This window comes from Saccopteryx leptura, chromosome 10 (genome assembly GCF_036850995.1).
Source record: "Saccopteryx leptura isolate mSacLep1 chromosome 10, mSacLep1_pri_phased_curated, whole genome shotgun sequence".
NCBI lineage: Eukaryota > Metazoa > Chordata > Mammalia > Chiroptera > Emballonuridae > Saccopteryx > Saccopteryx leptura.
Genome location: NC_089512.1, coordinates 35,168,798 through 35,181,714, shown reverse-complemented (window position 1 = coordinate 35,181,714; position 12,917 = coordinate 35,168,798). Strand labels below are relative to the sequence as shown.

Here is a 12,917-nt window from a genome sequence, read left to right as displayed (position 1 = left end):
AACACTCTATCCACTGCGCCACTGTGTGGTCAGGCAGAAAGTACCTGTATATTTTTTAAAATCCCCTTCTCCCTACTAAAGAGACATTTGCATCATTTATTCAAAGCTTGTGAATGGGGTGCTCCTCAGTGTACAAGGCAGTGTGTTCCCCTCACCTCAATAATTACTGGGTACCCCAGCTCTTCCTTCATCTACATGGCCCAGATCAGATTCTCAGAAATCCATGGGGCTCCTGTCTGCCTCTGGACCTTGGAAACCAAGATGCATCAAATGGAGCCTTTATAACAAACCGTGTCCCCCTCCCTCTCTTCAGGTGATAAGACATTCTTGATTGTCTGGGACGTCACAGCCCGATCAATACCCCAGCGAGTCCCATCACTTCTGGTGGGGAGCAGTGTGTACCTGTTGGCTTGTTCTGTAATTAGGTTCGAGGACCTCCTCCTTGACCTCTTCCTCCAGTTCTGAGAACTCTGTTTCCTCTTCCTCCTCCCCACTCTCTTCAGAACAGGAATCAAACTTATCAGCATAATACTCCTCAGCTATAAGTGGGTCTTCCGGGATCCCTGAAACAAAGAATAAACAACAATCATGTCCTGCCAGTCATTAAAATTATAATGAGGCTCAGATTCCCTGTGTTTTCCCCTCGGGCTGCATTGTGTTTGTACTGACACAGCTTCCGAGGAAGGGAGAGCTGAATCTTAGATTCTGAAAGTATCTGGCTGAAAGTAATAAACACTCAGCAAAATAAAACCAGTAGAGGGAAAAAGAAGTGACCCTATTTCAACCAAATATTTTTTTTTTCTTTTTTCAACCACGTTTTTAAGATGGAAGAATAAAACCATTAAAAAGAAGAAAAGGGCCCTGGCCGGTTGGCTCAGCGGTAGAGCGTTGGCCTGGCGTGTGGGGGACCCGGGTTCGATTCCCGGCCAGGGCACATAGGAGAAGTGCCCATTTGCTTCTCCACCGCCCCCTCCTTCCTCTCTGTCTCTCTCTTCCCCTCCCACAGCCAAGGCTGCATTGGAGCAAAGATGGCCCAGGCGCTGGGGATGGCTCCTTGGCCTCTGCCCCAGGCGCTAGAGTGGCTCTGGTCGCGGCAGAGCGACGCTCCGGAGGGGCAGAGCATCGCCCCCTGGTGGGCAGAGTGTCGCCCCTGGTGGGCGTGCCGGGTGGATCCCGGTCGGGCGCATGTGGGAGTCTGTCTGACTGTCTCTCCCCGTTTCCAGCTTCAGAAAAATACAAAAAAAAAAAAAAAAAAAAAGAAGAAGTAAAGATTTCCTTTAACATATTTAAGCATGGGTCCTTATCACAAATGAGGTGATTTCAGAGAAACAGCAGGATGAGATGCCTGGGCTCAGGACCCTATCACTCACCCACATAAAGTGTTTGCAGAGGAAGTTATGGTGGAAGCACTTCCGCTCTCTTCCCAGGAATTTATTTTCTAAAGGAAATTTAAGTGGTGAGACCAGGCAAGATGGACAGGATGTACAGCAAGGGCATGCTAGTGTCATGGTATAAAAAAAAAAAAACCTTCCAAACCTGTAAGAATTTTTGTGAGTTTGAGACAAACTGTCGACAACTGAGGGGAAGCCGAGCCTCAACAGATTGAGAAAGTGCTCCCGGGAAATGGCGGTTTCATCACTTATTTTATAGATACGTTAGAATCGTGTATAAATGAGGGGAAGATGGAAGGGGGTTCCATGAAATCGATTGGTGATAGATCAGGGAGGTGGGAGAAGGCAAAGTGGGAGTGAGAATCTCTAGGATTAGATAAGAAGTAAAAATATAAATGCTGCAACTTTTATTTATTTATTTTTAATTTCTTCATTTTAGAGAGGAGAGTGAGTGAGAGTGAGAGAGAGAGAAAGAGAGAAGGGGGGAGGAGCAGGAAGCATCAACTCCCATATGTGCCTTGACCCGGACAAATACAGGGTTTTGAACCTGCGACCTCAGCGTTCCAGGTTGATGCTTTATCCACTGCAGACCTCAACTTCTTTTATATAGGAAGGCATACGCTAGGTAAATTAATTAACATGATAATAATAACAATGAAGGGGTTTGTTGGTTCCTGCTCTGGTGGGATGTCTGCCGGGAGGGGGCAGAAAAAGAAATCCACCTTTACATTTCAAAGGCATGTTATCATTTACGTTATTGTAAATGCAAAGGGCATCAGGCTTCAAAGCAAGCACTGACCTTTGTTCAGATAGATAATAACTCCCTTGACTATCCACCATACACTGCTTTTAATTAAAAACTTTCGATTTCAGACCATCCTGTGTGGTTACTTTAGGTCCCTGAGTCTGCAAGGCCACCATGCAGGCCTTCCTGAGCTGGTCAGGTTCAGTGTGTGGCCGCTTTTCCATCCACACTGGCAAGCTGAGGAAAACATTCAGATTTTTTTCTAACAAGCTATGAAGGCTTTTGAGATGATGTTTACTCACAGGCCCTACTTACTCACATGCACACAGGGCACTTATTTAAAAAAAAAAAAAGAAAAGGGCAGAAAAGATCACCCATTAAACTGAAGCCAAGAAGTGGCTACCTACACTATTTAGTGTATCGTTACTAAGAGCACAGCTGGTGCTTATAATGGTCTTCGACCAAGAAAGACCAAGAATAGATCACAAAAAGCACAGTAATATCAATTCACTTTGCTGATGGGGGGCTAGAAATAGAAAAATATTCTTGGAAACAGGAGAAAATTACATACTGACACCGCGGCTTGCGAGTCAGATGCGGCTCTTTGGCCCCTTGAGTGTGGCTCTTCCACAAAATACCTAATGATTAGCAAAGGCCAGCTTAGGAGCACCCTAATTAAGTTAATAACAGTGTACCTACCTATATAGTTTGAGTTTAAAAAATTTGGCTCTCAGAAGAAATTTCAATTGTTGTACTGTTGATATTTGACTCTGTTGACTAATAAGTTTGCCAACCACTGTCTAGCACATTAAAACTGTCGGCATTTTAGGCTTTACACCATTCTCTGATTTATAAATATAATTCTTCCTCTAAGTTCTAGCACACAGCACTATTTTTTCATCCTGTTGCTACCAACTTTTGTCTACTGGGGAAAATATGGAATTTGAGATCACAGACTCAAGGGATGAATCTAGTTCTATCACTCCTTAAAATTTTTTTTTAATTTATTAATTTTAGAGAAGCTAGAGAGAGAGAGAGAGAGAGAAGGAGGGGAGGAGCAGGAAGCATCAACTCCCATACACGTCTTGACCAGGCAAGTACAGGGTTTCAAACCAGCGACCTCAGCATTCCAGGTCAAAACTTTACCCACTGAGCCACCACGGGTCAGGCTACCTTTACCACTTCTTAGATTAGGGGTCCCCAAATTTTTACACAGGGAGCCAGTTCACTGTCCCTCAGACCGTTGGAGGGCTGGACTATAAAAAAAAAAACTATGAACAAATCCCTATGCACACTGCACATATCTTATTTTAAAGTAAAAAAACAAAACAGGAACAAATACAATATTTAAAATAAAGAACAAGTAAATTTAAATCAACAAACTGACCAGTATTTCAATGGGAACTATGGGCCTGCTTTTGGCTAATGAGATGGTCAATGTGCTCCTCTCACTGACCACCAATGAAAGAGGTGCCCCTTCCGGAAGTGCAGCGGGGTCCAGATAAATGGCCTCAGGGGGCTGCATGCAGCCCATGGGCCATAGTTTGGGGACCCCTCTCTTAGATGAGAACCTGGACAAGGGATCTGAACTTAATAAGTTCCAATTTTGCCAGTAAAACTGACATAAGGCTACTCTATCAGAGGAGTGATGAAGAGTCAATCATATAGTTCTTATGAAAGCATCTGTATGTAAGAAAATCTTACACACATGTTCACTTAATTTCCACATCTGTAAAAATGGACTTTTAATGAACTTATCCTAGAATCCTCTGAAATCAGTGTCTGTAAAATCCTCGGCAATGAAATACTTTAAAATCTTTGCTATCTACAGTTTCCCATAAAACATGAGGCAGTACTGTGGAAACAAAAGTAGTTGGCTCAAAAGACAAAAATTACATATATTCAAAACTGCCTTTGCCAATTCCTTAGGAAGGAGCATGTTGTACATCTCATGGTTCCTCTTGGTAACGCAAACCCAGACTGTTTTCCCTACAGATCACTGATTTTCAGTTAAGCACCAGATGAAATAGATGGTTTGTATTTGGGGCAATGCTTTGTAACACTCTTTATTTGACTCACACGCAATGACACAAAGATCACAGCAAGAAAAATATATGAAAACTAAAATCTACCAAGAGGTCACTTTAGGTCTTCGGTTTTTGCAGCGGGCTGGATCATACAACTCTAAACAAGACGCACCTTTCTCTGGCTAGTATGTAGATCCTCCTCCAGCCACCTGGCCCTTTCTTTCCCTCCCTTACCAAAGATCCCCTCCCAGGAAGGCACAGAAGGAAAGAAAGGTCAGGGAGAAAGTGCCTTCCCAGCATGCATGCCTAAGTCAAAGTCATGAAACAAACTGGGAGGAATCCGTCCCCAGTTTTCCTTAAGTACCATGAACTAGGTGCCGCTCAGAAAAGGGCTCCTATTCCACGGGAAGAGTCAAAAGAAATGTAAGTCTGATCAAACTGTGTCCATCAAGCCAGTGGTCCCCAACCCCCGGGCCGCGGACTGGTACCGGTTCATGGGCCATTTGGTACCGGTCCACAGAGAAAGAACAAATAACTTACATTATTTCTGTTTTATTTATATTTAAGTCTAAACGATTTTTTATTTTTTTTAAATGACCAGATTCCCTCTGTTACATCCGTCTAAGACTCTCTTGACGCTTGTCTCATAAGTTCGACAATTATATTTAAAAATACCACAGTTCGCCTGACCAGGCAGTGGCGCAGTGGATAGAGCGTCGGACTGGGATGCAGAGGACCCAGGTCCAAGACCCCGAGGTCGCCGGCTTGAGTGCGGGCTCATCTGGTTTGAGCAAAGCTCACCAGCTTGGACTCAAGGTCGCTGGCTTGAGCAAGGGGTTACTCGGTCTGCTGTAGCCCAAGGTCAGGGCACATATGAGAAAGCAATCAATGCACAACTAAGGTGTTGCAACAAAAAACTGATTGATGCTTTTCATCTCTCTCTGTTCCTGTCTGTCTGTCCCTGTCTGTCCCTGTCTGTCCCTCTCTCTCTCTGTCTCTGAAAAAAAATTTTTTTTAAATACCACAGTTTTTATGCTGGTTGCATAATTTTATTTTGTGCATTTATTCATCCCACCCTAAAGGCTGGTCCATGAAAATATTTTCTGACATTAAACTGGTCCGTAACCCAAAAAAGGTTGGGGACCACTGCATCAAGCCTTGTGTTTCTGTATGTGGGCCCATTTGGAAGCCTTTTACAGCTAAGGCCCGTTTCCCTATCACTGGGGGAAAGACGGCCTGTGATGAATAGCTTTAATTTCATTGCACCCTGAAGTCGGCCTCCTAACAGAGGCACTGGAGTGGCATTCCAGATCTCTGCTCTCAGGGTGGGCAGTGACATGGCGCATCTGTGGAGTAACCCAATAATGGCTGCCTGAACTTGGACACAGTTATCGCAAATCCACGCTGGAGAAAAAGAAAAGCAATCACCCTGTTCTGGGAAAGGGGTTTGCTTTGTCACAACCTTCAATTAAGACCCTGTTGGTCAAATAAGTTTGTAAATATGATATGTAGGTTTGCTCGCTTATAGTTTGCATTGGGTGTGGGGGACAGGCTGTAGGCAGGCAGGGTGGTTACAGCCTAAGGCTTAGTTTTAAGACTAAGCTTTTCCCCACACCCTTGACTGATTGCATGATGTATGGTGGTGCACTCTCATGAGGAATCCCATTATGCCTCAGATAAGTGACTTTGTGTCAGAGACTTTCTTGTTTGTATATTGGATTAAAGGGTTTGATTTCTACACTATAAAATGGGGCAGACCGGGAGCTCACTCTCTCTCAGTTCCTGAGATTAGCATTAGAGAGGAGAGCAGAGAAAGGCCACATGCAGGAGAGGACAAGCAGCCAAGATGGTGGAGTGCTGAGGGAGAAGCCAGTTTGTGCAGAGTTTGTGTAGAGAGAAGGAGATGGGGAACAGAGGTGAATAAGGCTGGTGAGCTAGAAACCTTTGATTCTAGGAAACTCGGATGAGTCAGTGGCTTTGGGAGCCCAGAATGGAAAGGGACATGTTTTCCCACTGTGTGTATTTCTCACCCACCGGGTGTGAGCTAGGATAAAGATGATGGCCCACCAGTTCTTGGCTCTGTTGTTACATTACCATCTGTCCGAATCAAATGCAAACCTGCATGGGCCAGGCAGCTGTGATGGTGGCCGTGGCTATTGGCTTTACAGACCCAAATTAATATTTTCCTATAAGACTTAAGTGAACATTGGGGTCCCCTATAGGGCTTGTAAAACTCAGAGATGCTTATTCAGGAGGTCTGGGATGAGGCCTGGAAATGTGCATTTGTAACAGCTTCCCAGGGGTGGTAGGGCTGCTGGTCCAGGGGGACCACTTTGAAAACCACTGCTCTACGATGGGACAGTTCAAATAAAAGTACTATTATATACTTGTAAGGCTTGTGTCTGGCACTGTGGCCATGCAGGTTCACACTGGATTCAGGCAGACAGTAAAGGAACTGTGGAGCCAAAAAATGGTGGGTCATTCCATTTCTTAGAGTCTCGTAAAGGTCGACAAGCAAACAACAGGGAAAATGGCTTCCCTTTCTCAGGGCTCCCAAGCCCTGACCCCCTCTCTGGTTCTACAACCTGGACCCCATCTCTGGACTCCCCTTTTGGACTCACAGGCCCCCACCAACCTCAGCAGGGCACCCAAGCCCCTCAGCACTCTCCAGCAAAACCAGTCCAGGTGGAACTACCTCTTCTCTAGCAAACAACCCCACCCCCCAATGGAGGCAGGCAGTCTACAATTTGCAATCTGCCGCCCTGAGGGCAAGCACCCACAGCCTTCCCTACAGGGCACTGCTCCAATACAAGCCAGCAAACCTAAAGACACTTGTTACAAACTTATTTGTCCAACAATACTGTATAGAAGCACTATAATAAAATATGTAAAACTCTATAATATCTCTACATCTTACAACCTGTGTATATTAGACCAAAAAAAAATAAAAGAAATAAACTTTACTTGAGAAGAGTTCTAATTGTGCCATTAGTTGTCTTGACCATTTACAATCTCTCTGGAGATTTAGAGGACTATTTCCATTTTATTGATTGGGAAGAACAAAGTTGTGAGTAAGTAGGCTACAGTTACACTTTACAGTTTGTAAAAGCATATTCACACTTATTATTCTATTTGATCATTGCGACAATTATTCCAGTTTTTATCTCATTTTTCAGGTAATGAAAGCGAGACTCAGAAAGAACCAACCAAAGGTCACATAGCTTGCCTGCATGGTGAACGCTAGACTAGAATGCTAATGACCTGCCTCCTATCAATTTTTTCTGCTGAATTAGTGCTATTTTATGATTAGCTAGAGATTTTCACCTTTGCTAGTAAAACCATGTCATAGATAAAATCCGTGACTGTCTTCCCATTAACTCTGAAGGATGTTGGACATGGAATAGACTTTTGATTTATGAGATACAAAAACTGACCATTAGTCATCCTGGTAAATTGGTGTGCAGGGAGCTGGGGCTCCTGAACGCCAGGGGCACTCACTCACATTCCGTCAAGTATCCCTGCCCTCGACCTCAGATGCGCTCGAGCTGTGTGTGCCATGAGGATCACCCGAGGGCTCGTTAGAACACAGAACACTTGCCCCGTGCCCAGTGTTTCGGATTCAGCAGGTCTGGGGCGGGGCCGGAGATCCCACATTTCCTAAGAATGCTGCTAGTATGACACCGTGAGAACCACTGCTCTATCTTACAGGACCTTCACGGAGAAAATGACATGCCAGCGTAACTGTTTAATGAGAAATTCCCCAGCACTTATCCATTATTGCATCAGCTTTTAAACTTTTTAAATGATCAGAAAATGCATTAAAAAGTTTTAAAAAGAAAAAGAAAAACAAAATGAGCCAATATAATGAGAACTTTGCCTAAAGGGAAAATGAAGTTAACTTTAAAAAAAAAATCATTAATACGTATAAATTTCATTTATTAGAATCTCTTCTAAAGGGGGGGGGGTATTCTAACTGCAGAAAAGATTTTATAACAAGAAAATGGTCTGCAGAACTTTCTTATTTCATTATTTGAAATCCCTTTATAAGCAACCATAGGGAGATAGCTAGATAATGATACAATGGCTACTCAGCTGCCATCCTGAGAACAGTGCAGGCCCACAGGAGGAAGAAGGGCTTGAAACAGATCATTCTCAGCCCCCACTGCAAGGTTGTAGTTAATTTGCTTGCTATTCTCTCTTAACGGCTTCCTGGCCTTTTGAAATGTAGCAAAATGTTTACCTTTGCAGGAATGTCAGGAGGAAAAGCTTACACTGGGGAGGCACCTGACAATTAGGGGAGTTTAAATCACAATAGCTGTTTATAAAAACCTAGCCACAGGATTTACTGTGTAAAGTTAAAGCCTGTACATTAATTAGAAACTTAGTTCACAAATCCTAAATCTTTACTTTGTATCCTAAGGAAAAACAGAGTCTGTGTGAGAAATTTCACGGTAATTCCCAGAGGTGCCAGGACTCCGCTGTTCCTAAAACAGGCTGTCTTGGAGGTTTACCAAGGACACCAGATAGGACCGTGCTGATTAGGCCTGTGCTACATCAGAAAAAACTTATAGCCTGACCTGGTGGTAGTGCAGTGGATAGAGCATTGGACTGGGACACGGAGAACCCAGGTTCGAAACCCCAAGTTTGCCAGTTTGAGCGTGGGCTCACCAGCTTGAGTGTAGGGTCGCTGACTTGAGCACGGGATCATAGACATGACCCCATGGTTGCTGGCTTGAAGCCGAAGGTTACTGGCTTGAGCAAGAAGTCACTGGCTCTGCTGTAGCCCCCCCAGTCAAGGCACATATGAGAAAGCAATCATTGAACAACTAAGGTGCTACAACGAAGAATTAATGCTTCTCATCTCTCTGCCTTTCTATCTGTCCCTAGCTGTCCTTATTTCTGACTTTTCCTGTCTCTGTAAAAAAACAAAAAACTTGCAGAGAAGGTGTTTCTGCAGCTGAACCACCTACCTCCTACTCATCAAGTCAGTGACCAAGGCCATAAACCAAAATATGCTAATCTGCCCCTGGCCCCGATATCTAATGCTCCCTCCCACTGCTCTGGGCTGAGCCCCTCAGCCACCTGCACCCAGGAATTTTTTGTAGTTGTTGTATTTTTCCAAAGTTAGAAGCAGGGAAGCAGTCAGACAGACTCCCGCATGCGCCCGATTGGGATCCACCCAGCATGCCCACCAGGGGGCGATGCTCTGCCCACCCAGGGCATTGCTTCGTTTTGGCTGGAGCCATTCTAGCACCTGAAGTGGAGGCCATGGAGCCGTCCTCAGCACCTGGGCCAACTTTGCTCCAGTGGAGCCTTGGCTGCAGGAGGGGAAGAGAGAGATAGAGAGAAAGAAGAGGGGGAAGGGTAGAGAAACAGATGGGCGCTTCTCCTGTGTGCCCTGACCAGGAATTGAACCCAGGACTTCCACACACTGAGCCTACGCTCTACTGCTGAGCCAACCAGCCAGGGCCTGCGCCCCGGCATTTTTAAAATAAATTTTCCTTTTGGAACAGACTAGCTTTGTGTTTTTGGTTCGGCCCACAGTTTCTGCCTTTCAGATAAACATCAGTATATTCATCTAATTTTTCAAATTATGCTGTAATAGTAAAAAAAAAATACAATTTTGATACATAGTAAGGTTGCAACTATTAAAAATATGTACAGAAAAAGAGACTGTATCTGTTAGGGTGGTGATATAATCAGTGTCTTATTTCTTCTTTTTTCTCCTGTTTTCATTTTTTTCAACAAAAAATGTATATTTAAAATTATGACTGTGGAATTCCCAAGGTTGCTTCGTTTTCAACATGATTTGGGTCTTGTGACTTAGCAAAGGTACTCTCAATTCCAATTCATAGCTAAATTTTTGGAGAGTTAACACCCCAAGAAGAATGAATGCTCTTGCTACTCTGTTACTAGCAAAGCATCTGGCACCAAGCCAGCTGCCTTGGTAAAACCATGGTTCACAGAGTCTAAAGCAGGGGTAGTCAACCTTTTCATACCTACCGCCCACTTTTGTATCTCTGTTAGTAGTAAAATTTTCTAACCGCTCACTGGTTCCACAGTAATGGTGATTTATAAAGTAGGGAAGTAACTTTACTTTATAAAATTTATAAAGCAGAGTTACAGCAAGTTAAAGCATATAATAATAATTACTTACCAAGTATTTTATGTCAAATTTTCGCTAAGTTTGGCAGAATAAATTGTTGTAAAACAACTTACTATAGTTAAATCTATCTTTTTATTTATACTTTGGTTGCTCTGCTACCTCCCACCATGAAAGCTGGAATGCCCACTAGTGGGCGGTAGGGACCAGGTTGACTACCACTGGTCTAAAGGAATCCAACTATAGTTGTATCTTTCTTCCCAGGGTTCCTTCTGTGGTACTTCTTCTAAAATGTACAGCGATCACTCCATTGCATCTCAGCACCAAGAGAACTCAGCAATAATACTGAAACCCCTTCTCCTCTGGTTGTCTTATCCAGGACTTCCATTACACTTGGAACATCAAAAATCAAAGTGAAAGCCAAGTTTACTTTAAAGGAGCTTGGTTTTGTGAAAGGCATATCTCAGTCTGCATGGCCACCACCCTCCTAAATGACTCTACCCATAGATATGCCTTGAGCCAATGCAGCAGAGTTCAGCAACAAGGTTCTTAGAGCAGCAACGCGACACCTGGAATCTTCTTAGAAATGCAAATTATCAGGCCTCCCAGGTCCTAGTGAATCGGAAACTGGGCTGAGGGCCCAACAATCTGTATTTTAACAAGACTTCCAGGGATCCTGATGCACACTTGTGTTTGAGAACCACTAATTTATCACAATGGCTGGCACTTCATATCTGCTCAAATGAAAATAGTTTCTCCTGCGATCCCCAGGAGAGAGTAAGCTCCTGCAGGGCAGAAGCCACGCCCACCCTGTTTACCGTGGTATCTCCAACCTATGACTCACAGTAGACACTCAAACTTCTTGTTGAATAAATGAATGACTAAATCTCTAAAAGATAAGGACTTTCAAAGTACCATACAGTATCTTATGTAAAGAATTTCCAGCCCTGGCCGGGTTGGCTCAGCGGTAGAGCATCGGCCTGGCGTGCGGGGGACCCGGGTTCGATTCCTGGCCAGGGCACATAGGAGAAGCGCCCATTTGCTTCTCCACCCCCACCCTTCCTCTCTGTCTCTCTCTTCCCCTCCCACAGCCGAGGCTCCATTGGAGCAAAGATGGCCCGGGCGCTGGGGATGGCTCCTTGGCTTCTGCCCCAGGCGCTAGAGTGGCTCTGGTCGCGGCAGAGCGACGCCCCGGAGGGGCAGAGCATCACCCCCTGGTGGGCAGAGCGTCGCCCCCTGGTGGGCAGAGCGTCGCCCCTGGTGGGCGTGCCAGGTGGATCCCGGTCGGGCGCATGCGGGAGTCTGTCTGACTGTCTCTCCCCGTTTCCAGCTTCAGAAAAAATACAAAAAAAAATATTAGAATTTCCTAATGGTTTTCTGGGTGTGTGTATGGTGTGTATGGTGTGTATGGTGTGTATGGTGTGTATGGGGGGGGGGGGCAAGAGAAGGAGGAGATAGAAAATTTCTTTCCCTAGGAATCCTGCTCTTTCCCTTTTTTCTCATATACTTTGAACTTGTATTTCAAATGGAGCCATCACTTTGAACAGCACAAAGTCTTCTTCATACTAAGGTTTCTAGCCATGTCCCACAGGCCCACCAAGTTCAAGGACTCAATCAAGATTACCCAGAATGTGAGGACACTCGGTGTTAGACTGTGGCTTTGTCCAGGTGACTCAGACTCTGCTCCAGCTGCACGTCACCTGGCTGGCTTTCCATATCTCATAATAGTGTCAGAATTGATTAATGCTTGCTGAGCTCAGTGGCCAAGTGACTTGTGATGTGGGAAACCCAACGGACTCATTTGCACTTTTATGACACTTTTCCTGGGAAGTTAACAGTACCTACAAGATACCTTTAAAAATGATTCTCACTCTATCTACCATATGGGGGGAGAGGGAATCTCTTTATAAAAAGTCGATGCTCCTTATTTTAGCTGTGATGGGGCAGTCTGGGTGTGAACTGGGGACCAGAGATGACCTTCTTGATTTTTCCTTCCTTTCCTAGTTTTCTGAAAGAATCAATGGCTTTATTACACTTAGCCAGAAATCACTTAACAAAAGCCACCATAAGAACAAACCAAATTATTGTTAGATCTTTGTTGTGGCCTCCCCAAAGACCGTGTTCTCTCTCCTATCACAAATTGGGATCAACAGTGCTCAGAATGACAATAGCTTTTATTACACTGACAAGGCAGGTCTCAGAAGTTCTTATTTTTCTAAAAATGGCATGTGTGCATATGAAGACTGCCCTAATTAATTTAAAAAAACATTTTTTTTTTTTACAGAGACAGAGAGAGAGAGAGTCAGAGAGAAGGAGAGATAGGGACAGACAGACAGGAAGGGAGAGAGATGAAAAGTATCGATTCTTCATTGCAGCTTCTTAGTTTTTCATTAATTGCTTCCTCATATGTGCCTTGACCCAGGGGGCCACAGCAGAATAAGTGACCCCTTGTTCAAGCCAGCAACCTTGGGCTTCAAGCCAGCGACCTTTGGGCTCAAGCCAGAGACCATGGGGTCATGTCTATGAATCCACACTCAAGCCAGAAACCCCGTGCTCAAGTTGGATGAGCCTGTGCTCAAGCTGGCAACCTCGTGGTTTCAAAACTGGGTCCTTTACATCCCAGTTCAACTCTCTATCCACTACGCCATCAC

General features: G+C 44.5%; 1 protein-coding gene across 5 annotated transcripts in view; it reads right to left on the bottom strand.

Moving 5' to 3' along the window:
- Window positions 1-12,917, bottom strand: part of NEK11 (NIMA related kinase 11) — a 290,594-nt gene that overhangs the window by 97,189 nt on the left and 180,488 nt on the right. For all 5 annotated transcript variants that reach the window (XM_066351279.1, XM_066351278.1, XM_066351280.1 and 2 more), the window contains one exon: window positions 403-563. In XM_066351279.1, coding sequence (XP_066207376.1) covers window positions 403-563 — 161 coding nt within the window. The remainder of the gene's footprint in view (window positions 1-402; window positions 564-12,917) is intronic.